Source organism: Aulostomus chinensis, chromosome 4 (assembly GCF_037954235.1).
Source record: "Aulostomus chinensis isolate RoL2024-O1b breed Wild chromosome 4, RoL_Achi_v1.0, whole genome shotgun sequence".
NCBI classification, from domain to species: domain Eukaryota; kingdom Metazoa; phylum Chordata; class Actinopteri; order Syngnathiformes; family Aulostomidae; genus Aulostomus; species Aulostomus chinensis.
In genome coordinates, this window is record NC_141323.1 from 5,679,877 (window position 1) to 5,705,547 (window position 25,671).

General features: G+C 46.9%; 1 protein-coding gene across 4 annotated transcripts; it reads left to right on the plus strand.

The window, feature by feature from the left end:
* strip2 (striatin interacting protein 2) lies at nt 1-25,644 on the plus strand. Of its 4 annotated transcripts, none has more exons than XM_086201241.1 (22): nt 1-236; nt 3,651-3,720; nt 5,130-5,204; nt 8,500-8,634; nt 8,767-8,887; nt 10,231-10,299; nt 10,872-10,978; nt 11,291-11,418; nt 11,513-11,701; nt 12,140-12,190; nt 14,911-15,143; nt 16,137-16,202; nt 16,320-16,383; nt 16,634-16,705; nt 16,793-16,867; nt 17,539-17,636; nt 18,331-18,457; nt 19,396-19,496; nt 19,928-19,994; nt 20,142-20,246; nt 20,602-20,806; nt 21,838-25,644. In XM_086201241.1, exons 1-22 carry the CDS (start codon nt 126-128, stop codon nt 22,086-22,088), a joined length of 2,520 nt encoding a protein of 839 aa, XP_086057367.1. In that variant the 5' UTR covers nt 1-125; the 3' UTR covers nt 22,089-25,644. The 4 variants fall into 4 exon arrangements, with proteins under 4 accessions (XP_086057367.1, XP_086057369.1, XP_086057368.1 ...); XM_086201243.1 differs by having other exon boundaries at nt 1-146; XM_086201244.1 differs by lacking the exon at nt 1-236 and adding an exon at nt 1,930-3,341.
* The last annotated feature ends 27 nt before the right edge of the window (nt 25,645-25,671 follow it).

The window sequence follows — 25,671 nt, forward strand, 5'->3', positions numbered from 1 at the left end:
TCAACTTGTGCTCCAGAGTCGCTGCTTCTCCTGGCTGGCTGGCTGGTGCGGTGCAGTCTCAGCCCTCCACCGGACCGGCATGCTCTATCCCCGGCGGAGGAAGTGAGCTAGAGCGGCCGGGAAAGATGCAGGCGGACGACATGGAGGTACCTTTCATTAATAACCTTAACGATAACGGCGACAGGCAGAGACCGAGAGGGAAAGATGTGTTCAAGGATCAGCAGAAGGAGTCGGAGGTAAATCCGAGAGGCGTTTGGGTACAGTCGGCTGCTTCAGTAAATGGTTCAGGAGCGCACTGGACGTGTGTGTGCGTGTGCGTGTGCGCGCGTGTGCGTGTGTGTGTGTGTGTGTGTGTGTGTGTGTGTGTGTGTGTGTGTGTGTGTGTGTGTGTTTTGTTACCGGGGAGCTTTCTCCAGCTGAATGTCCTCTCCATGCAGTGGGTCGCTGTCTTGGCTGGGAAGCATGCAGACAGGCGGGCGGGAGATGTTATTTTGGCACCCGGTTCCTATAAATAACCCCGTCAGGAAGGCAGTCGGCCGGCCGGCCGACCGGCCGGCAGTAATCCTGCAGCGGTGCTCAGCCCGGGGGGAGGCAGGTGGCTGCTGTCGGGGATCTACGATCATCCACTTCTTGAAGAGGGACATGAACTCACATGTGTGGAGTTTGTCCTTCGAGGCATCTCGTTTGTTACTGACCGCTGATTCATTTTTTACACTTCACCTCTGCTACTGTGGGATGTGTCTTTACTTCTATCAGATAGAACATCAGAGCTTGTTAAGGGCTGTGATGCATTCCCCTCCCAACACACACACACACACACACACACACACACACACACACACACACACACACACAAAGCTTGGAATTCTTATAACACCTCTAGATTTGTGTCTGGATGTCTGTATAGCAGCTGCGCAGAGTGTGGCAGGGGGCCTGAATTTCCCCAGCAGATATTACTAACTAGCTTACTAACTAACTAGCTTACTAACTAACTAGCTAGCTAACTAACTAATTAACTAACTAGCTAACTTTTTCCGGCTGTATTTCCCCACAGCTTTGCTTCTTCTGGTGGAGAACAGCCACCTGCTGAGAGGAGCGGGAGCTGCTGGGTCCTCCGTTGTGGTTTTCTGTGTCACTTTGCTGCGATGACACCATACCTTTACATTTTATTTAAATTTAGGATAAAATAAACAAAGTGTTGTTTATCACTGTAAGAAAAGAAAAGCAGATACATTTCCACAACCAAAACAAAGGTGCTCTGTTGAAGGGTTGGTGGCCAGCAGTGAGTCGTTCACCTCGGTCTCCATTTGAAGGAAACACTTTCTGTAACAAGTTCACGTCTTTGCATTTGAGAGAATGTGGTTTTGTTCAGGTGGCTTAACAGCACTTTCTGATCTTCTTTTATGTTAAACTTACAGGTATTTTAAAGCTCAACAAAAAAAAAACAGCAACTTATAAGGAAATTCTCCAACTATCAGTTCCACAATCAAGACTCTTTATTTCAGAATGTTGCTGGTTTGAACCTCTGAATTGTAATCTGAAGATTCTCTGTCTTTCTGGGGTTTTTATTCTTCATCTCCAGGTTTTAGTTGACAGATTGAATGAATCAGGTGAAGCCAGAACCCTGCCTGGCTGGCAGGCCCACGTCACCTGGTTCATCCATGGTTCTGAACGTGGTGGGTGGAGCAGGTGTGTGTCGGCTAAGCGGCGTATGTTGGGAGGAGTGGGGGTGGTCCGCCTTGACAGCGTGCCCAGTGTTTGCACGCTGATGAGGTGCAGAGCGTTTATGCACAGGGGCTGTGCCAGTTTTGGAGCGAGGGCGGCTTTCATTATCAGCTGATGCGGGGGGGCTGAGAGAGAGATGGATGTGGGGGGGGGGGGCAGAGCGATGATGCCGCCAGGGATTAAAGACACATCTCAGGAGCAGTTTCAGGGAGAGGGGGGACGGTGGGCTACCCACCCAACGCTGCTTCTCTGAATAATTAATTGGAAACTGAACATTGATGAGTCGCTGTTTTAAACAGAAATGTTATTTTCTGCTCCAGCGTCTCAAGTGTCTTGATTCTAATGTCGCACATCTGTACGTCGACATTTTCAGATCGAACGAATCTCCAGATGTGGTAAAAATTTAAAGAGGAGTTAGAGATTCTGAGGACGTGATCCATGTAGTTGTCGATGCCGTGGATGTAAATGTTTTGGTGTTTTTTGAAGGTTGAAGCAAGAAAATACTGCACCGCCACCACCATCTTTTCAGTCCATCATGGAGTCCTGGTGGACGTTTGTGCCACATCTGAAGAAATCTACCTCCTAAGATATGGCGTTTATGGGAGGTAACGGTGACCTTGACCTGGGAACTGCGACCTTGACCTTTGACCACTGAAAGGGTCCCGGGGGACATTCGCGTCACATTCAGCTGGGATCTTCCCAGCAACCAGACTTAAGCAAACGAGCTGTTGATGGTCACATGGGCTGCTGCTCATTTCAGTTCTTTCTGTCACTTTCTGACTTCGTGGCACAAAGTCGAAGGCTCAGAAATAGAAGCTAAAGTGTTTTCAGAGAAATTTCCAAAACTGGTTTCAGGGGACAAGAGAAGAAGGGGAGGTGGCACTTCTCTCCTCATCTGTGTCGTCATGTGACGTCCTGTGTGACAGTTCCCGCTGACTTGGCGGCTGCAGGTATTTATAGAACGCGGCTGTGACACGGCAGCTCTCAGCTCTGTGTAACCAGGATAAGCACATCCTTATTTACCGTCCTGGCCTGAGGCGGTTTTCACAGGGTTAAACACGTCGTTCCGCCCAAACAGTAAACCGAGAGATGAAAAACCTGAACTGCTCCTGTTACGACCACACCAGGTGCTGGCCGTTGGCGCTCATGCACATGGCTGCTGCTGCTGCAGGTGTGGATGGCGTGCTCATACGCAGGGAGGAAGTAGTTTCCCAGGCAGAGACCCTCTGCTTGTCTCGCTCTCTTCTGTGTGATCGTGTGTTAAAAGAAGGCGAGGGAGCGGACACACTCGTGGCTCTGTCGTTAGCATGCTAACACGCCGGTGGTGATTCCTGTAAACAAGCTCCACGCACAACAACCTGCGAGTGGGAACTGGGAGTGTGTGTCACGAGCACGTGCTAATCACAGGGTGGGACTAAAGTTGGAGTCGAGAGACCCTCGACGGGATAGAGCCACTAATCTGCTCTGGAACAGGGTCCGTGTTGACCCGCGTGCCCTCTGCTCGCCCTGCTCCTCAGTCATGGAGCGGTTTAAGACACCACAGGAATACGAGGACGGATTCGTTTGTCAGCACCTCTCAACTCTTAAAGGAGGACGGTGACAGACTCGCACCTGCTGTAAGAAGACCTGAGAGGAAAAACGCAAATGACTTATCAACACTGCGTGTGTGTGGGGGGGTGTGTGTGTGTGTGTGGGGGGGGGTGTGCGTGTGTGTGGGTGTGGGTGTGTGTGTGTGGGTGTGGGTGTGTGTGTGTGTGGGTGTGTGTGTTGCAGGGGTGTCATGTAGGAGGTGTTGAAAAATGTAAAGAGCCAATGTTTGGGTTTTTCCTCTCTATGTGGGTGTCAAGAAATGTGTGGAGTGTCACACTACTAAGCATCCTCGTGTGTGTGTGTGTGTGTGTGTGTGTGTGTGTGTCTTCCCACAGAGCTCCATGGAGTCTCCCAACTTGGAGTTTGAATACGGAGACACAGACGCTCTTACAGCCGAGCTGTCAGGTACGACTGATCTGGTGAACCTGCACAAACCTCACGTTTGTTCTTGTATTGACGAAATAAGAACCACAAAATGATGCTTGAATAATGGATGTATGCTTTTAACTGACGCTACATTTTATAAACCTGGTTAATCATTTATGCTCCGATTCATTTCTTCGGACATTCAGTTGTAAGGATGAAAGGCAGCGGCCTGAAACCAGTTGACATCAATTCGGTTGTGTGCATTGATGATGACTTGAGGAAGCGCTGAGGGGTCAGAGGTGGCTGAGATGACAGACTGAGATGAGAGGCAGGATTCTGAATAACTTTTGAGATGGCAGTGAAGATTCTGGATAGCTACTTAGATGACAGTGAGATGGCAGTGAAGATTCTGGATAGCTACTTAGATGACAGTGAGATGGCAGTGAAGATTCTGGATAGCTACTTAGATGACAGTGAGATGACAGTGAAGATTCTGGATAGCGACTGAGAGGACAGTGAGATGACAGTGAAGATTCTGGATAGCAACTTAGATGACAGTGAGATGACAGTGAAGATTCTGGATAGCGACTGAGAGGACAGTGAGATGGCAGTGAAGATTCTGGATAGCGACTGAGAGGACAGTGAGATGACAGTGAAGATTCTGGATAGCTACTTAGATGACAGTGAGATGACAGTGAAGATTCTGGATAGCGACTGAGAGGACAGTGAGATGGCAGTGAAGATTCTGGATAGCGACTGAGAGGACAGTGAGATGACAGTGAAGATTCTGGATAGCGACTTAGATGACAGTGAGATGACAGTGAAGATTCTGGATAGCGACAGAGGACAGTGAGATGACAGTGAAGATTCTGGATAGCGACAGAGGACAGTGAGATGACAGTGAAGATTCTGGATAGCGACTGAGATTGCAAACACACCCCCACACTGACACCCATCTGGAAGTTCCTACCAGGATTTCTACACATGCTGCATGACTCATGTTGTGACTAACGCTAAACAATAACAGTGTGCTTAGCTGGAACAGTGTGACACAGCACACATGTGACCTGCAGCTTGTGCAGTTTAAATGCTAATAGATGCATAAATGGTGGAGGAGCAGTCGCTCGTCTGACACCATCTCCTCTCCAGCACGGTTTTATCTCAGAGCTCGCACATCAGCACAGACATGATATCAGACAACGCAACACAACAAGAGTTGATCAGAGTTTTAGGCTGCTGTCTGTCACAGGTTGTTTCAGCTCTCTCTTCCAGCCACATCGGCAAACCCAAAGAGCTTTCTAGTGACGGCCAGAGGAGGGGCTCAGCAGTGGAAGAATCTTTATCCCGTGGAAGAAACATGAGATACACGCTGGCCGTCTTGCTCTCAAGTACCTGCAGTAGAGTGTGATTCTCTCTCTGATTTCTATTGATTTCTGTTCTATCCCCAGAGCTCTACAGCTACACGGAGGAGCCTGAGTTTGCGCTCAACAGAGACTACTTTGAGGAAGACTTCAAAAGCCATGGTACTGCGCCACTGTGTGAACACTGAGCTTACATGCAGGACACTCATCGCTTCTTTCTGTATAAATAAACGCAGCCACAAATACTCACCAGCCAAGGTGTTGCTTTGCCACTCAATATCAGCTCCAGCCCAGCAGGCTGCAGCGCTTTTGTTGTTGTTTTCAATGGCAGTGACCTTGACAACTCGCTGACAAACAGGGAGTCCTTCTCTGAGAGTCCCTGCGTGTGCCTGATAAGTGAAAGGTTAACTAAACATCTTTGCTACTCAGTGCACATGATAAAGACTCTACATGTCTCCAGGGAGGCTGCGTGAGTAAATGTGAGGGCGCGCGTGATCGCATGAATTCGTTTTCAGCAGCATTTCTAAGCGTCACATCAAATCTAGCAACTCAACTCAGTTCAGTGCCGTTTTCTCACTTTTGAAGTGTGACACAAGCTGGAGCCGCTGTGGTTTTTAAGCCGACTGGCGCGAGACGAGAGAGAGCAGGCACATCAAAGCTCTGCTCTTTTTAAGCTGTTCAAAGAATGAATATCCCCAAGACGTACACGGGAGGGCCCATCCTAACCATGTGATTAATGTTTGCTGAGCAGGTCAACCTGGCGGGACCCTCCGTATCTGGTGAGCCCACGACTTGAGCCCTGCAGATACATCTGGACCACTGTGAGAATCGAGAAAGTAGGAGATCCAAACAGGGCTGCGCTCTAACTACGCTTTTGTTGCTCCTAAATGGTTGATGACACCGCTGGTGAAACAAAGCAGTAGAAAACGTCGTCTCTCAAGTGGTAGTGTCGAGTTCGTAGAGCAGACACATCTGGAAATGCAGAAATGGACTGAAAAACAGGGACTGATTAAGAGCAGGAGGATGCACTCGCAGAGTTTCTCCGAAGAAAAGGCGTTGTTATTGTTCTTCACATGTTTTGTACGCTGACTGGCTGAAGGAGCCTGTCTATCAAGGCAAGGAGGAGCCCTCTCACAGTGGTTTTCGGTTGAAGGGGGTCCAGACAGACCTGCAGAGCTCAACTTTTGATCTTGCAAGATACCGACATTTTGAGCAGGTTAGAATCAAGTGACTTTTCCACAAATGATGAGAATACAGAGGCCAGAGGAACAAAATGATTTCTTTTGGAGGGATTCTCATTTTTGCCAGAGCCAGACAAGAGGACGGATCCCTTCTCTCCTGTGTGTGTGTGCAGCACAGACTGAGGGCTAGTTAGCTTAGCGTGAGTGAACGGTGGTGGTTTGGAAGTGTGAACATAAATCAGTCAAAAGCAGTCAGACAAAAGTTTGAGATCGGTGCTCGCCCGAAGGAAATCATCCTCTCTCACAAAGCCGCTCTCCTAGTTGTCAGCAAACGTAGGATTGTTGGGCACAGTTGGAGTTTGAGGCGCTGCCTGAACCCAGCAGATGCGTCAGGACTTTAATTCATCCGTGAATCTGAGTTTTTGAACCTTTGCACGTCTAAAGCTCAACTCAAGTTTATTAATGCAGGCAAGGAAGAGAAAAGTGGATTTTGATGACTTTGACTGATATATGCTAACACTTCCCATACACTGCCATTCATTATGCTAAGCTAACTAGCGGCCAGCTAGTCCTTGTGGGTCTCCCTGATGCACACAGAGGAGAGGATCCGTCTTCTTGTCCGACTCTGGGGAGAATGACAAGTATATTTCTCAAAAAGTTGGTGTTCCTTTGATTCAGTGTTGTGGTAAATCATAATTTGAATTAAAATATATTGAGCACGTTGTGTTTTTATTCTATGTTTTGCTGTAAATGTTTGCGAAATTACCCCCAAAAAATCACAATTTATGCTTGATTTGGTGCTTTCAGATGTTTAGGATGCCATGATGCATCATGGCGTACACACTAGCTCGCCCAAGAGAGGGAGGTGAGCTAGTGTGTGCGCCATGATGCGCTCAAGTCATCATGGCGTACACACTAGCTCGCCCAAGAGACGGAGGTGAGCTAGTGTGTGCGCCATGATGCGCTCAAGTCATCATGGCGTACACACTAGCTCGCCCAAGAGAGGGAGGTGAGCTAGTGTGTGCGCCATGATGCGCTCAAGTCATCATGGCGTACACACTAGCTCGCCCAAGAGACGGAGGTGAGCTAGTGTGTGCGCCATGATGCGCTCAAGTCATCATGGCGTACACACTAGCTCGCCCAAGAGAGGGAGGTGAGCTAGTGTGTGCGCCATGATGCGCTCAAGTCATCATGGCGTACACACTAGCTCGCCCAAGAGAGGGAGGTGAGCTAGTGTGTGCGCCATGATGCGCTCAAGTCATCATGGCGCACACACTAGCTCGCCCAAGAGAGGGAGGTGAGCTAGTGTGTGCGCCATGATGCTCTCAAGTCATCATGGCGCACACACTAGCTCGTCCAAGAGAGGGAGGTGAGCTCCATCCTCCCTCTTTCTCTGTCACCTCCTCTCCATGCTGAATGGTAATGAATAGCAGGATTAAATGAGATGAGCACCGAGCTGCTGCCTCTTAGCATGTTTTCATTAGTGTGTGTGTGTGTGTGTGTGTGTGTGTGTGTGTGTGTGTGTGTGTGTGTGTGCGTGCGCGCGTGTGTTGTTAGCCGCTGGTTCTGTGGTTGCCTTGTGTTCTGACAGTGTGGATAAATCCATGCGAGTATCATGAAAATTTCAAGTCTTGGCTGTACTTTCTCTTTCTTGGCTTGAGAGAACGAGACAAAGAAAGTCATGAGTAGAATATCTGAGCGCCATTGATGATGGCGATGATGATGGCGATGGTGATGGACACTGCAGTGCTCAATCTACAGCGATGCAGTTCAAATAACCACTCATGTTTTATTCCTACATGAAATAAAGCAGTAAATAAAACTCTGAAAAACACATCTAAACATCCTGTTTTTGTCACCAACACATAAGTAGGAGCTGGCGTGCATCAGACATTTATCTCTACACCGAATTATGACCAAAATAATGGACATGGATAAACAGTGGCTACACAGTTTTGCTAAATATTTAATCGTGATGATAATTTATGATAGAGGAGATGATCATTTTATATTATTGCTGTTACTTCTTTGAAAAAAAAAGTTGATGATGTGATTTCCTTGGTCAAGATGTTTCTTCACTCTGCAGGAGGCGATGCACAGGCAGCACCACATTTAGCCTTTAACAAGTATTTCATCTTCCTGTGAATTGCAGCCGCTCATATTAATTTAGAGTGATTGTGCAGCCCTGATACATCGTGTACGAGGCTGTAGGGGCTGAAGCAGAGGAAGCTGGGAGTGCTTGTGAAAGTGACCTTGGACTGGTGTCCGTCCTGCAGCTCGAGGCAGGAGGTGGATTGAGCTGACGGTGGATGAGCAGAGGGCGTATGTGATGAGGCTGCTGGACGCGCTGGAGGTGACGGACAGGGACAAGAGGCTGAAGGTGGCTCGGGCCATCCTCTACCTGGCTCAGGGTGAGCAGCTCCAGCATCTTTCCAACAATTACCTGCACATATAATCGATGTTAAACACTGGAATGTGTGTGAACAGACAGTCGTCAACTGTCACCTCTCCCTCCTCCCCCACACACACTCTCTCTCCACCAGGAGTGTTTGATGAGTGTGACACGGAGGTGGATGTGCTCCACTGGTCCAGACACAACGTCTTTCTGCTCTATGACATGGGCATCTTCACGGCCCTGCTGGAGCTGCTCAGCATGGAGATCGAGTGAGTAGAAATCACTGAGCACATCAGAAACACTTCACTGTCATATCAACGACAATCCCAGCCTAAGACCACAGACGTGCTGCTTCTGATGTGTTCATAGTGGCAGGAAACGAGAGCTGCTTTAATACGGGCTAAAAATATAACTCAATATAGATAAAAGAACATCTTGCTGCTTGTCTGACGGTATTTTCAGGCAGCAGGGAAACCTGATGGTTGTCAGCTTACTGAAATATCAAAGAGTCATCATATAGTCAGCTTTACCTGCGAGCAGAACAAAAGTCTGTCAGACTCCTCGTCTGAAGAAAGTGTTCGATAACAAGTCATCAAGCTCTGCAGAAGCCTGCATCGTCTTTTGGAGCAGAGAGACAGTTGGAACAGGCAGGACGGTGAGTTTCCAGGACGGGCGTGCAGCACCTCTCTCAATAACACGAATTCATAACTCTGTGCTTCTCATCTTCAACTCCCCTCGACTCGCTTTGCATGACAGTCCTGGCAGCTCCTCACTTCAGCCTCAGTGTGGAATTAGCCGCTGTAGCTTATGACTCTTTGAAATGTCATCTCACACAAAAAGCTAATTTTGCCTTTCAAGTACTCACAAAAAGGAGGCTTTCGCTCACAAAGATGTTTTTCCCTCCTGCATCGCTTCTTTGTGACTCCAGAATGCAGAAAGAGCCGGCCATGTGGATTTGATTACTGAGCATACAGGTGGCAGGATGACATGGCACTCGTTTCTGATTGGCCAGTGTACTGAAGCCTGCTAAGGGGCAGCATCTCTATACTTGCAAAGAAAAACCCACTGGAATTAATTGTTTGGAGAATTTTGAAGTTTTTGTTCCCAGGGATTTCTTTTAGTTTAACTAATTTGTTGGAAAAGCACAACTTCAATGGGTGTTTTTAGGGTTCATGTCTCAGTCAGCGACTAAAACAAAACACTTTTTGTGATGAGCTCTTAAAAATGTCTGCAGAAGACACAATGCTCCATCGGATCCTTGAAGTCAGCGTGGATGCTGCCAGTTACAGCCTCAGCTGGGTTCCAGCCCTTGCTTGTTGTTACATAAGCTGCTCAGAGGCATCGCGGCGCTACGACTGCTAACCGCGCTGCACAACAGAGCAGTGCAAGCAAGCCACATGATGTTTGGCAGGTCATGGCTGGCAAATTAAAAACGGGGGAAAAAACTTTTGGATTCAAAATGACTCAATGTGTGTGAAATCTTTGTTTTTTATGATCTTGATATTGTGTCCTGGTCATAAATATGTTCACTTTCAATGGAATTATGCAAAGATTAGCTCGTCTTTGTCAAAACAAGCCCAAAAAAACCACATCAGGGGTTGTGTGTCTGCAGTAACAGCCAGGCGTGCAGCAGTGCGGTCAGGAAACCAGCCATCTCTCTGGCAGACAGCACCGAGCTCAGGTGAGTTCTCACAGTTGGTCCAGTGAGACCCAGAGAAGTGCCTGTTTTCATGTTTAAGTTGTTTAGTTTCCATATTTTATGCAGAATCTTTCATTTGTGTTGTTGCCATTTCGAAGTTGAACTCAGTGTTTCTCATTCTTACGTAACCACACACACACACAAATACACCTCATCTGCAACATTTAATTGTATTTTTCATCAGTCTGCCTCATATTCATTGTAAATCACTGCTTACACTGAATGGAATTGATTTTTGAACAGGCTGAGCAGCTGCCCCCCCCCCCCACACACACACACACACACACACACAGTTCTGTTTGTGCATCCCCCTCATCAACAATTTCACATAATTACAGACTAGAGGAGTAGATGTGCACCTAATGCTGCTGCAAAATGGAAAAAAAAAATCTAGTTTTGAATAAAGTGAGAGGCTTTATTGAATGAACAAAGCGCTTGATTCTCATATTAGAGCTGAACTTAATCTCATTATCAGGAAATTATTTCCCTCTGCTTCCTGCACTTACCTTTCATTATTACTTAGCGTGGCTTAATTCTTTGTGCATTTGTTTCAGAGTCCTGCTGAGCATCATGTACCTGATGGTGGAGACCATTCGAGTTCAAACAGAGGACGACGGACCAGAATGGAGAGCAGCCAGAGAGGCCTTTAAGAATGAGCTCGGTTAGTGTTTGTATTGTGTGTGTAAAACCATTGACACAGTGCCAGTGAGAGGGTCGGCTCTGGAAAATAGCTTGAATTTGGTTAATTGTGCTTTTTACAGTGTCAAAGGGAAGCTGTAGGTTCCGGTAGACTGTACAGCAACACAGTACATTATAGTATCATCAGCAGTCTGCTGTGCTTCACAACCATTCAAGGAAGAGACGATATCATTCGTATAAATAGTAACAAAGAGAGGACCGAGAACTGATCCCTGAGGTACCTCTTTGGACACTGGGAGCTCAGATTGACTCACTTCTCACACTGTCACCCCAGGGGCACCTCTGTACAATGGCGAGCCCTTTGCCCTGCTCCTCTTCACCATGGTGACTAAGTTCTGCAGTATGAATGCTCCACATTTCCCCATGAAGAAAGTACTGCTGCTGCTCTGGAAGACCATCCTGGTTAGTACGGAAAGGTTGGCAAAGTAGATCAGGGGTGAAAGGTATTTATCTGCTGTTTGCCTTTAAATTGCTGTCCTCTGTCTCCATTCTCCAGTTCACCTTGGGGGGGTTTGAGGAGCTCCAGGAGATGAAGGTGCGGGGCCGTGAGCGTCTGAACTTGCCCCCGTTGCCCGAGGACAGTATTAAGGTGGTCCGGGCCATGAGAGCAGCCTCGCCACCGGCCTCCGCCATGGAGCTCATCGAGCAACAGCAGCAGCAGAAGAGAGGCCGGCGCAGTCGCAGGGTATAGACACCAGAGCATATTAGCATTGTGGCGCTAACACTTGACATCGCACATGCAGTTAGCAACGAGAGAGCGATAGATCAACAAACACTCCCGGTGCACGTTTACACACTGCCAGGTTTCACATCAGGCTGTTAAACTCTCACCAGGCAGAAGTGTGTTTGGTACATTAAACCTAACCGTGACACTAACGCAGCATCATGAGCGCTAACTGAGATCATACACTTCTTAATGCTACATTTTTATACTGATTCTCTTTATTTTCATTCCAGTTAAACCACCCTGTAGAATATTCACCCTACAAGTTTGCCGGCTGTGCCAACATCATCATTTCCCTGTTGTACTAGGTCAGGTGATCTTGGTGCTGGGACAGCTCCGGGAATCCCAGCCCTAACTGCCCTCTGGTTCTCATTGCCCCTCTTCCTTGTGTCCCCACAGAGTGCCTTTGTTGATAGCTTGGAAGGAGACAGTCCCTTTCCCAAGAAGCAGGTCTTTACCCACAAATTCCCTCCTCTTTTTTTAATCTGCTGCATTTTCCCTCTGCATTGAGCTTGTCTTTTTGCACACACCTCTCTCTCTCTTCCCTTAATCCCTTCTGCTCTTCTCCTCCTCAACCTCATCCAGGGATGCACCAATCCGCTTGCAATTTTATTTGAAAATTAGTTTGGGGTAATAAATTGAATTGTACTTCACATGAATCATTTTTATCTTGAGCCTGCGGATAAAAAGTGGTGAAAGAAAAGGCTCAGAAACAGTTTTGGTGGAACCCTCCTCTTACATCCCTCATTCCTCTCTTCTATTCTGCTCATCTTCTTTTCACACTTTCTTTGACTTTTCTAACTCCCATGATGATAATTTTGCTGCTCCTCTCTTACGTTCTCCTCTTTGCACTTTCGTTCTCTCCATATTTTATGTTTCTTTAGCCACTTTTAATCTAATTCTGCTTCCTCACCATCCATTAACACCTCCTTCTGGCCCTCCTCTTCTCTACTTCGCTCACCTCCTCCCCCCTTTCCCACTGCGGCCTGCTCAGTATATTGTTGGGCTTTAAGAGCCAGGGCTGACTTGCTGGCTGTTGTCATCGGCGCTGGACTGGTCGCTATTCACTGTCCCATGAAGACGGTCACGTCAGGCATCAACAGTAGTAGCATCTCCCCTGTAGTTTTTCATCACATTGCTACCACGTTTGGCCTCCAGTATCACCTCACACCGTAGACTCTGGACTAGGGGTCAACGTCATTAAAGGAGCACGCAGACTATTTGGGACTTACACTTATTTGCCTTCCTCCCAAGAGTCAGGCAAAAAGAAAGTCATCTCAAAGGATGAGAAGAATCACGTTTCATCAGATCAAGATCCTCTTCTATTTCATGACTTTTGAGGTGCGCTAACACTTCTCATCCGCTAACATTTAATGCGCTAAGTCAACTAGCAGAGGCCATCTTCTTGTCTGTTTTTGACGTGGATGGAATATGAGCGTATCCCTCAAAGAGTTGGCTTGTTCCTTTAAAATGCATTCATCCAGGCAGCAATTTGAGATGTTTTTATTATTTTCTACATGGGTTGACTTCTGAATGGATGCCATTGAACACAGTTGCCCCCTAACCCTGGTAGAAAAACACTAGCTGAACCTCCCACACAGCAGAGAATGGCTTCTCCATAGAGAATGGCTCCCGACACAGTTTCACCTCCTCCCTCTCGTCCTTCTTCACACCATACACTCTCTACACTCCTCAGCTAGTACAGCATTAGTACTACCACTGGCCCCATACATCAACGCACTAGCTCGATTAATATCCAGAACGCTGACTCATGCCTGATGCTTGCACTCTTGCCCCCTACCCCCCACCCCCAGTCATTCATTGGACTGAACTGAAACACCGTGTGTATGTCTGTTTCACACTTATATAAGACCCTAGTTGTTAATAGGTCATAGCTCAGTGCAAAGACTTATTAAGCTTTGCTTGCAGTTACAATGTCTGAATCTTTTGTGAGTGCACATGTACGGTAAGTTCCCTCCCACTTGTTGCTTGGGTTTGCTGTGGAACCTTGTAAAGGTGTCACATTGTTTCTTACCTGCTCTTTTCAGAGTTTTTTTAAACGGGGATTGGTTTTAAGCATATTTTGACGTTTTGAGAAATGTTCTCATTTGTTTTTTCGCTAGGGGCGGCACGGTGGTACAGTGGTGAGCACTGTTGCCTCACAGCAAGAAGGTTCCGGGTTCGAGCCCGGGCTCGGGCACGGAACATTCTTTCTGTGTTTGCATGTTCTCCCTGTGCCTGTGTGGGTTCTCTCCGGTACTCCGGTACATCAAGAGGGACCAGGTTAATCCAGACTCTAAATTGACCGTAGGCGTGGCTGGGAGAGCCAATGGTTGTCTGTCTCTATGTGTTGGCCCTGCCATGGACTGGTGACCTGTCCAGGGCCAGATAGGCGCCACCCCACGCGACCCTTAACAGGATAAGCGGAAGAAAATGGATGGATGGATGGATAAAAATGACAGTTATGGTTGTGTGACCAGCAATGAGTCCATTGCCGTGGAGCTAAATGTAAACCGCATTCATGCTCGAACTTTGAGCCTGTCCACATTCACACATTTTAGTCCTTAATCATCGTGATTGAGACGTTTGGACGTTATTTTTTTTACATCGTGCTGCAGCGATGATGTATTTTTGCAGGCCAACCAGGAAGCTAGCAACGCTACGTGTCATTGCTGTAAAAAAGCTCTGTATCAAGTTACGGTTTATGAGACAAATGTTAGGTTAATTACATCGTGGACGCACCACAACTCGCTCTGCACTTCCTCTCACTTTGGCGTTTTGACCTCTAACGTCCTTCACAACTTCTGTTGTCTCATTTAGCCACTTGTTAGCAACTGTTAGCATCTTTAAGATGCTTAAGAGAAGCTTAAAATTGCCCAAATATGATATTATTAATATGGTTTTATGCTGAAGAACAAAACGTGAAGTCTTCTTCAGCTTGTGTTATTCACAGACTTTAGCTGAGTTCAACCAACTCAGGAAAATAACTGACGATGACGCGAGCAGACGATCGGCAGTGCCTCGCTATAAGTGTGAGATATCAGTGGCTTTTAAGTGGATTTGTTCCAATCATTCTGCTAGCAGGAACTTACTGCAGTTAATTATGAAATATGGGGTGTGTTTTATTATTTATTAATGCTCAGTGTGTGTTAACACCCCCCCCCCCCCAGCCCCTGGTCAAACAGGACAGCCTGGACACGTATAACGAGCGGGACCCCTTCAAGAACGATGACGCGCGGGATGAGGAGGAGGACCCCGAGGACACAGACAGTGGCATTGAGGGTGAGGTGGATCCCTTAGACCGGGATGTCATCATCCAGCCTCCACCACCGCCACCTCCTCTGAGACCCCCGACGGAGAGGGTCAACTTCCCTAAGGGCCTTCCCTGGGCCCCGAAAGTCAGGTTGGCACAGTTTCTCCATCAGAGTTTTTTAGCATCTCAATGCTGGCGACAGCTGGAGGCGTTACCTTCTCAGGTTCCTGCAACATCTCAGGAATCCCTCGGTCCACCGGGGAGAAAGGATGAACTGAAAATGTTTTGAAGGTCAAAGGTCGAGGTCATTATCACCAGATATGTATTTGATATCCGTCCCATTATTGTTAACACACCTTGAGGCAATTTCTTCAAATTTTGCAGTTTTTTTTTTTGTCAAGGTCAGGAGTTCAGAACGTGTTTCGAACAGTTTATATTCTGCCTCGCTTCAATCTGAACACAATCTGAACACTCAAATACACGAGAGCAGCATTAAAAACAGTGAGACCAGTGAAAAGCAATATGGGGCACTTTTACTTAAGCTTCTAAAAATGATCCCTTCACAGATTGTTTTACTGAGCACTCCAAATGATGGTTGGCCGCCTGCCATTTCAACCACTAGAGAAGAAATAACTTCCCACCCACAGCCACATTTGGCTGGCAGCTGGTGTCACTCTCTCACCCTAATTCTCTGCCACCATATGAGATATTAAACAAAAAATAGATATAAAAATCACTCTCAGTTTCCTCTCGCTGCCATCTAGCAATATGCTCCCCATCTGTCTCCAGGGTCCTGCTGCTGCTGCTGCCGGGGCATGAAATATGTATCTGAGAAAGGACACAAACATGTTATTGCACTGCATTTATTACATATTCATTCATGTCTTTCCTTTAGTTAAGAGTCTGAATGTGTGTGTGTCGTCGTGGGCTTGAATCAGTAACACAGGGCTGATGAGGAGCTGATCAGTAGGAGGCTCTGAACCCCTCGCAGCAGCAGTGTGACTGATGCGATTGGATAGTGTGTGTGTGTGTGTGTGTGTGTGTGTGGGTGGGTGGGTGCGCACATGTAAATGCTTCCTTTGTTCAGACCCTGATTGTTGCAGCAGGTGAAAGTGATATATCCCAATGTCTGTGCGTCTGCAGGGAGAAAGATATCGAGCACTTCCTAGAGACCAGCAGGAACAAGTTCATCGGCTTCACTCTGGGCAAGTAGGTATCTCGCTGGAAAGAAATCCTCCTCTGATGCTGCTGGTTGCACTAACAGTCGCAGTGAATCCACATCCGGCTCCTGCAGTCTGATTGCTGGTGATGCTGATTGTTTTGTAGTGACACGGAGACCCTGGTGGGACTCCCCAGGCCCATCCACGAGAGCGTCAAGACTCTCAAACAGGTGAGAGGCGAAATCAGTCACTGATGTACATCTTCATTCGTTATGATCGGAGTCTCTGCTGATCAATATTCCCTCGCTCGTGAATCACCTGACATTAGCATCCCTGGTAGAAATCGATATCCCCAGTCTGAAAGGCCCGACTAACCCTGAGGGTCACCGCTGCAGGCGTCACGCCGCTCTACGGATTAAGTCTTCTCCCAACACCTCTTTGTTCTGTAATTTATGTCCTGTTATTCTTTCTCTCTTCCAGCACAAATATGTGTCCATTGCAGAAGTCCAGATGAAAAGGGAGGAGGAGCTACAACAGTGTCCGATGACCTTGGTCCGTCCTTCCGCCTTCCACATTTCAACCCTGACTCTCCCAAAGAGTGCGTTCAGGTGTGTGTATGATGTGTGATGTGTCGTACAGGGTGAGGAGGAGGTGGAGGAGACCCCGGCAGAGATGCTGTACCTGGGGATGCTTCCCAACCTCTCCCAGTACGTGGTGAGTAGCTCTCCATCTTTGTTGATGTCTTTAAACAGAAATATCTCACCAAGGAAAATCACTCAGATTTGCGAGCGCCGTTCACAAGGAAACAGCGATGATATCAGCATTGAGCAGTCAAAGCTCAAGGACGCGTTGCCTGCAGTGTGAATTTCTCAGGAATGTCTTGACAGAGTTTCTTCAAACGTTCATGAATTGAGAATTCAGAAAGCTTTTGTCTTATGAATGTGACATCGCTCAATAGCTTGAGGGACTTAATTCAGATGCGGCACCGATGCTCACTTTGAGGATGAACCTTTGGTCGGCTAAAGTCAACGTCAGGGCAGCCTCACAAAACACGATTTGTGCCTAAACTGAAGATTTTACAGCGAATTATTACAAAATGGCACACATGTCTGATAGCATCAAATGGTGACGTTCTTAATGGAGAAGTTTATTCCCAAAGGTCAACTTACATGGTTTAAAGTGTGTAAACAGGCTAAACCAGATTCAGATGGAAGCTAAACTTGTATCAGCAGGAGGCTTTGCAGATGTGCCGGTGCATCAGCGCGGACCAGCTGTCTTGAGAACTCAAGGAATATTTGTTGTTTTCTTTCCTGTAAATCCTGTTTGCGTTGCAGAAAGAATCTGATATGAAGCCAGCAACTGCCTGACATTGTGCTTTGTGTCAGATCGCCCTCCTGAAGCTGCTGCTGGCCGCTGCCCCGACCTCCAAAGCCAAAACAGACTCCATCAACATCCTGGCTGATGTGCTGCCTGAGGAGATGCCGTGAGTGCGGTGCGAAGTCTGCAGGCTGCGGGTCCTTTTCCCAGGGAGCCAGGCAGCTGAAGATTAGACCCTCCTGTTTGCTGGGAGAGTTTAGGACAGGATTCAATGAATGAAATGATGGAATGTCTTAGATTTTCAGGAGAAGATAATCCGATGTCATATACGACCCAATATAGGAGGAGACGACCCAAACGCAGTGCATTGTGGGTTGAAAACAGATGCGGTAGCTAAAGAGAGGAGGGATGGAGGAGCTCCAGATACTTGCTGTCTATTCCTGTGCAGCACTGAGAAACAAATCTCATGTTTTTTTATTATTTTTGTCTTGGCTTCTTTTAAAAATATACGTATTGGTTTTTGGTCCTCAGCATGACCTTGAGTCTGCACGGGCTGAGGACAGAATCCGCTCCGTCATCTTTACGGCTGAAATTTGGACAGCTGGGTGTGAGATTAGTTGTTTGTCATTTGCCAGTTGGAGCCGGCGATACCTGAGATGAAGCACTGCTCCCAATATTTATTTGCTGTCAGAGGAGAGGGAACATTCTGTCTGTTTTAACATTGAGCCTGATGTTTCTCTCCTATTGAGATAAAGCTGTATTATTGCAGACGTCAAGGATGGTGTGTGTGTGTGTGTGTGTGTGTGTGTGTGTGTGTGTGTGTGTGTGTGTGTGTGTGTGTGTCTGTGTCTCCCCTTCAGAATCACAGTCCTTCAGAGCATGAAGCTGGGCATTGACGTGAACCGCCACAAAGAAATCATCGTCAAGGCCATTTCTGCTCTGCTCCTGCTCCTCCTTAAACACTTCAAACTCAACCACATCTATCAGGTCTCTCTCTCTGTCTCTCTCTCTCTCTCTCTCTCTCTCTCTGTCTCTCTCTCACACACACACACACACACACATACACTCACACACACCTTCACTCCTCCTCCCACTCAACCTCCCTTTACCCTCATCCTCTCCTTTGACCTCTTTTTCATCCATTTCTCCATCTGCCTGCTAGCACCAGCAGCAGCGCACCTCCCCCATGCCACCTCCGCCGTGCTCCACCTGATTACGTGGCCAAACGTGCCCTTACCTCCTTCCTCCTGCTCTTCCTCCTCCTCCTCTGCCTCCTCTCCTCACTCTCCCGCGTCAACTGGAGGCCAGTTCATGTTAACAGCAAATATTTCCCAGTGTCATATTTTTGCTTTCTCTTTTCTCATTGGAGGATTTCAGCACAGGAGCCTGATCGGTTGCTAGGAAAGTACATTCCTTCACCCTTTTTAATTGGCTGCTCTTTACTCTTGTAGTGGTGGCGCCCTCTGCTGCTAGAGAGAGAGACTGTCCTCAGAGGAGGTTCATATTTTTTGACTGACACAAGCACTGTGTTGTAAAATCTGTCTGCAAGCACAAGTATGATATAACAATCCTCAGTAATCTTCATAAAGGAATTATAGAACATGAAGCGGTTCACGTACTCATATCTAAGCTTCTTGCTCCTGTTTTTTAATCTTAGTAAAGCTTCTTGGATGAGGTGGATTTGTTTCGCTGCGTCACTGAGATCAAAATCCCCCCCTGGTTGTTGTTGACCTTTTGTCCTCACAGGAAACTCATCAATGATACATGATGAACAGCAACAGGATTATCTTTCCCCCTCTGTTCTTTCAAGAGATTTTGCTTTCCATGATTTGTTTGCTTCACATCAAAATCATGTGAGAAGATTTAAATCTAAGAACCACACCTGTATCCTCATTCGTCCCACGGTTGCTTCCTCTCGCCCGCAGTTCGAGATCGTCTCGCAGCACCTGGTGTTCGCCAACTGTATCCCGCTCATCCTCAAGTTCTTCAACCAGAACATCATGTCTTATATCAGTGCCAAAAACAGGTATTCTTCCCGCTCTAGAACCTCAGCAGGGACGCAAACATGTCTGACTGCCTGAGGAAGGTGCTCTTACTGAAGTTATTCCATTAAATCAGGCTGATTTTTTTTGTCTTGTTTCTGTGTTAAGTATCAGAAGTTGAAATTACAGCTATTTTAGAGCTGATATTTTTATAATAAGAAATTTGAGGTCCACACCTGGTAATTGTGCGATATTCTCCTACAGAACATAAATATACAGATTCCAGGAGGTGGCGCTGATGTCGTAGCAGGGAGGTTACGATTGGAGGGTGTTAAAGTGACAGGAGGGAGCTGGGTTCTCTTTTTGTTGTGTCTTAATTATATGCTACCACTCAGTTATGTGTCCTGCTAAAGCTAAGCTATGAATGTATGAATGAATTTATGAATGAGTGACTAACGTGATGCACCTCGTGCAGCATCTGTGTGCTGGACTTCCCCCACTGTGTGGTCCATGAGATGCCTGAGCTGACAGCAGAGAGCCTGGTGAGTCCAAACGCTCGGTGAAGCCTCGCTGGATGAGGGACAGGGAAGACCGCATTCCTAACGTGATCCTGGTATGTGCGTGTGTGTGCGTGTGTGTGTGTGTGTGTGCGTGTGTGTGTGTGTGTGTGTTTGTGTGTGTGTGTTCAGGAAGCAGGAGACAACAACCAGTTCTGTTGGAGAAACTTGTTCTCGTGCATCAACCTGCTGAGGATCCTGAACAAGCTGACAAAGTGGAAACACTCCAGGACCATGGTGAGCTGTTCTGCTTTGACTGGAACACACACACACACACATACACACACACATGCACGCATGGATCTTGATCAAATCCACTTAGAAATATACATGATATAACAGGTGAAATACATTTCAATCCAAACGTCACTCTTGGTGTAGGAAAGCTCACAAAGTAAATTCATGTGAAGGCACAGACTGTAGTTTGGGTAAATCTCAAAATAAAACCTGATCCACACACGTGTCCTGTTGCGAGCGCTGAGCAGCAGTCACGGCTCCAAACACATAAACGCATCAGGCTTCCTGTCGCTAAGAGCGCTGGAGAAAACCTGGAGAGAAACGTCAGAGCAAATGGTTTTCATCCTCCTCTCAGATGCTGGTGGTCTTCAAGTCGGCCCCCATCCTGAAGAGGGCCCTGAAGGTGAAGCAGGCCATGATGCAGCTCTACGTCCTCAAGCTGCTGAAGATCCAGACCAAGTACCTGGGCCGCCAGTGGAGGAAGAGCAACATGAAGACCATGTCGGCCATCTACCAGAAGGTCCGCCACCGCCTCAATGACGACTGGGCCTACGGAAACGGTAAAGCTGAGCGATGTGTTCATCCCAGACTCAATGAGTCACTTCATCTTACCACAGATTACACGTCTGTTGATGCTCGTGCATCAGCGGCTGTGACAGCTGTGGGCAGAATTCATACACCGATTCTAACAAAAGCTCACGCATCTAATCAGATAAAATGATGACTGCGCAACATTTTATGGGCAGCCCGGTGGAGCAGTGGTCCTCACTGTGGCCCCCCATCAAGAAGGTTGTGGGTGGAGCCCCGGCTGCAGCACGGGGTCTTTCTGGGTGAGTCTCCATGTTCTCCCTGTTCCTGCTGGGTTCTCTCTGGTACTCCAGCTTCCTCCACAGTCCAAAGACATCAAGAGGGACCAGGTTAATCCAGACTCTAAATTGACCGTAGGCGTGGTTGGGAGAGCCAATGGTTGTCTGTCTCTATGTGTTGGTCCTGCCATGGACTGGTGACCTGTCCAGGGGGAAGGCTGCTGGGATAGGCTCCACCCCCACCACCCTGAACAGGAGAAGAGGGAGAACATGGGGGGAATCGAGGGATGGATGGATGGATGGATGGATGGTAACATATCTGGAAGGTCACTGTGACATCATCACACTATGCTGGCGGTCTGGACATTAAAGTGTAGCTCATGTTTGTTAGAACTCGGCTTCCCGGTGGAGAATCTGCTGATCGGAGGTGGCAGCTTTGGTTGCTTCAGGGATAATCTGACAGATCTTCAGTAACAAGGTTGCCATGGAGATAATGAGTCCCAGCAGAGACTGTAGCGACCTTTCACATCAAGAAATACTAATCTGGGGATGGGTGTTGAGCGCTTGTGTGGATTTGGTTATATTGTTGTGTGAAATCCAAAACTCCCACCCCCCACTGGAGTCAGGATGTTGTTACCATAGGAACAAGGAAAAGGGGACTTTTCAGGGTCACCATCCCTCGCAGGAGAGCAAGTGATCTGCCACCATGAGTGTTAGAGGGAGGGATGGGAAGAAGCAAAATAGGAGGGAGAGAACTGACCATTTATATAAAAATATTCCTCCAGATATCGACGCACGACCTTGGGACTTCCAGGCGGAGGAGTGCGCCCTGCGGGAGAGCATCGAGAAGTTCAACAGCCGCCGTTACGACAAGAACAAGAACGGGGACTTCACGCCTGTGGACAACTGCCTGCAGAGCGTTCTTGGACAGCGCGTGGAGCTGCCCGAGGACTTCCACTACAGCTACGAGATGTGGCTGGAGAGGGAGGTCTTCTCACAGCCCATCCAGTGGGAGGGGCTGCTGCAGGATCCGTGATGGAGGGCCAGGAAAACGGGAGAGGGAGGGAGGAGAGTGGGGGTGGTGGAGAAGACACAACCCCCCCCCAGGCCATGAAGCTATGGGAGAAGATGGACGAGATATGGAGTGAAGCTGATTAGCTAGCGGAGCTTCCAACAACCACACACAACCACACACACACACACACACACACACACACGCACACACACGTGCCTATGACTACTGTGACACACTCACACTATGTGACAGGCCAGGATCGAGGTAGCAGTTAATCAGAAACGTCTGGTGTCTCTGTAGCCAGTGCCCCCAGCCCCCCCACTCTCCCATCCCCCCTCCAACCAAAACCCATTGAGTCCCACTTTTTTTGAAGTCGGTGCTGGTTCGGCCTGTTTATTTGTATCAATGCGTGTGGGTAAACATTTGACGATAAATGATTTTATTTTAAGATATAAATGTCAATGATTTCTAACAGTTTTTTTTATTTACAAGCCTGTTGTTGGGTTGTTGGTTGTTCAGGTTTTCTTATGGATTTTCTAGAAAAAAAAATGAGTCCATTAGAAACAGACCAGAGGTTGATTTTAATCGTCAAAATGTACAGAAGACAAATTAAGAAATGGATAAAAACACAAATCTGAAAATGGACGGATGTGCAGAGGAGGGAGGAAGGAATCTGCCGACAGATGAGATGATTTTCACGTGATGTCATCCTGGATGAACTAGACTGAGTTACTCATAATCCCAATATGAGGAAAAGCCCAATGGAATTGTACGAGCCTCCATGGGTCCGTGACTCCCCCCTCTGGTGAAAACCTGAGTTTATGTTCATCCTTCTTACACTCACAAAAAGACAGCACAGATCACATGACCTTCCAGGTGGAGGTGATGACAACAAACGTGAGAAGAGCAGGATTTCTTTTCCTCTTCAGCCAGGAGCTCTCCACCTGCCTCTCCACAGCACATCTACGGAGTCCTGGAGTGGCCAATATTGTTGTTAGCAGAGAAAAAAGACTCTCTGTTTGAGTTCAGTTATATCTTGTGGCCTGAATATGTTTCCATGGGCGCTCCAGGTTTCTGTCACACTGTGAAGCCTCACATGTGTGGTGGTCTCAACGAGCGCCATGTTGACACAGAAATATTGCTGCTTTTTTCCCTTCGAATGTGTCGGCTGTACCTGATCGTTCTCCTGCAACTACCTTAGTGGTGTTCCAGAGTTCCTCCACATCAACTGAAGCACACAAACGAGCACAGAACACAAACGACATTTTCACGTAGTTTTAATAAAAGTTCAGATGGCGCCGTAGTGAGGGGGTGGGGATGCCTTGAGGGGGCGGAGCCATCATGTATTATTTTTGAATAGAAGAACCATTCTGACACTCAGCCTGCTTCTCTGGAAACCTGCATGGCCACCTTTCTGTTTGGGTGTTTTTATCTTTAACAACTGTTTTGTCAAATCCAGCACAACGTTGAAATGTTCTTTTCTGTCTGTGTGAAACATTTTCAAGGGATGATATTTATTTCTTTGCTTCATCAGGAAAGAGATCTTTTTGAGGATGATATTATAAACTTTGCAGATTCTCAGGTTTACGGAGATCGTAAAATGTTTAAAAGCTCACTCGCCACTTCCCGCAGTGATGGACGCGCACAAACACACACTCATACACACGCTAGCCTCACATTCTTACATGGAACCAACAGCTGAAGCACTAAACTGCACCGGCTGTCACTCATTGTGAGTTAGTTACATTTTCAGAAGTTTTTTTTTCTTTTTGTATCTTGTGCCAAATTTAAGTGCCATTTTCTATTTTGATTTTCTTGTTGCCTCCATTGTCTTTTATCCATTCAATTCACCTCTGAGGATTTGCAATACAAATTGTTATTTTCTACCTGGAAACTGTACAATCAATGAAAAACACTGTTTATTGTATCTGGTACGGTACTTTACCAGAAGTGTCAAATATTGTGAGGATGTTGTGTTTCTGTTAAACAAATTTGCGTGTCTGTATGGTCCAGATAAATTCTCTACACTGAATTTGTTCAGAGTTCCGTGCCATGACTCAACTATAGAGGCATCATTCACGAGAAAGACAGCCCACAATATGAAAGTTGCTTCTTAAACAATGTTGAAAAGTTGTGGGAAGGTGAATGGCATGAAGACCTGATGTTTCAGGAGCTAAGAAACCCTTTAGAGTTCCATCCATCCCTCCATGTTCTCCCTCTTCTCCTGTTCAGGGTGGTGGGGGTGGAGCCTATCCCAGCAGCCTTCCCCCTGGACAGGTCACCAGTCCATGGCAGGGCCAACACACAGAGACAGACAACCATTGGCTCTCCCAGCCACGCCTACGGTCAATTTAGAGTCTGGATTAACCTGGTCCCCTCTTGATGTCTTTGGACTGTGGAGGAAGCTGGAGTACCAGAGAGAACCCAGCAGGAACAGGGAGAACATGGAGACTCACCCAGAAAGACCCGGTGCTGCAGCCGGGGCTCCACCCACAACCTTCTTGCTGGGGGGCCACGGTGAGGACCACTGCTCCACCATGCCGCCCTTCAGAGTTTCTATTACTTTGATTTTAAGAGTACATGGCAGCTGTATGGAAGCCCACAAAAGACGAAACCAAATTGCAAATGCGTAACCTTTTTTTTATTTTCAACCCATGCTTCAATAATTTAGGTCAAAATGAAAATGCAAAAATTCAGTTTGCATTTAACAAACTTGAACCAGCCACCATGTACAATAAGTCACATCTAGTTAACTTTAACTAGAGTTCAGTTCCGTCAACGTGGCCGAGACCAGCCCCACATTAGTAACCATGGAGACCCAAACACCACCAGGTTCTGGCTAAGCCTGAAACATCCAGCTAAGATTTGGTTTGATGAAGCAGAAATTTGAGCAACGACTTCGTTCCATCAGTGAAACTGGTTTTTCCAAACCAAGTGCTGCTGTATCACCTGAGGGAGACGTCTGGCGGTGCTGGTGTTTGTGTGTAAAACTTCATTGGGTCTCAAATAAATAATATTTTTTTCATGACAATAAAATATTGATATATCAATCATTGAGTTATGTAATTGTTTTTTAAAAGTTTGAGTCAAATCTACTTTTTTGTATGATTTCTGATGGATCTTTGCAGCCCAACATGTCCCACAATGTGTTGAGCAGCAGCCAGGAGGTTGAATTTTGGTTAATTTAGCTGGTAACTCTTGACAAGGATTTCTCTGTTTCTATTTCCTGTATAAACAGACATGTCAGAGAAGGAATCTGATTAAAATGTTCCTCAAGTTGTGAGAAATCTATGGAAATGTAGCAGTACAAAGGTGTACGAACCCTGAATGACCCAGTCATTGACGAGGGGATTGAATTAATTTTATTTATTTTATTGTACTGTATTTGATATATTTACTGTATTTGTAATTCTATGAAATGCATTGTAGAATAAATAACACTAGATGATAAATTCACTAGGATGTACTTAATAGAAAAATAAATATCTGCCTTGGAGTTGAACACAAGTTTCCATTGCATTTGGTTGAGCACAGATTTGTAGTTGTACTTCTCACAGTTATCCAGCAGGTGGTGCTGTTTGTATCTTGTGCCACGTGGACAAAG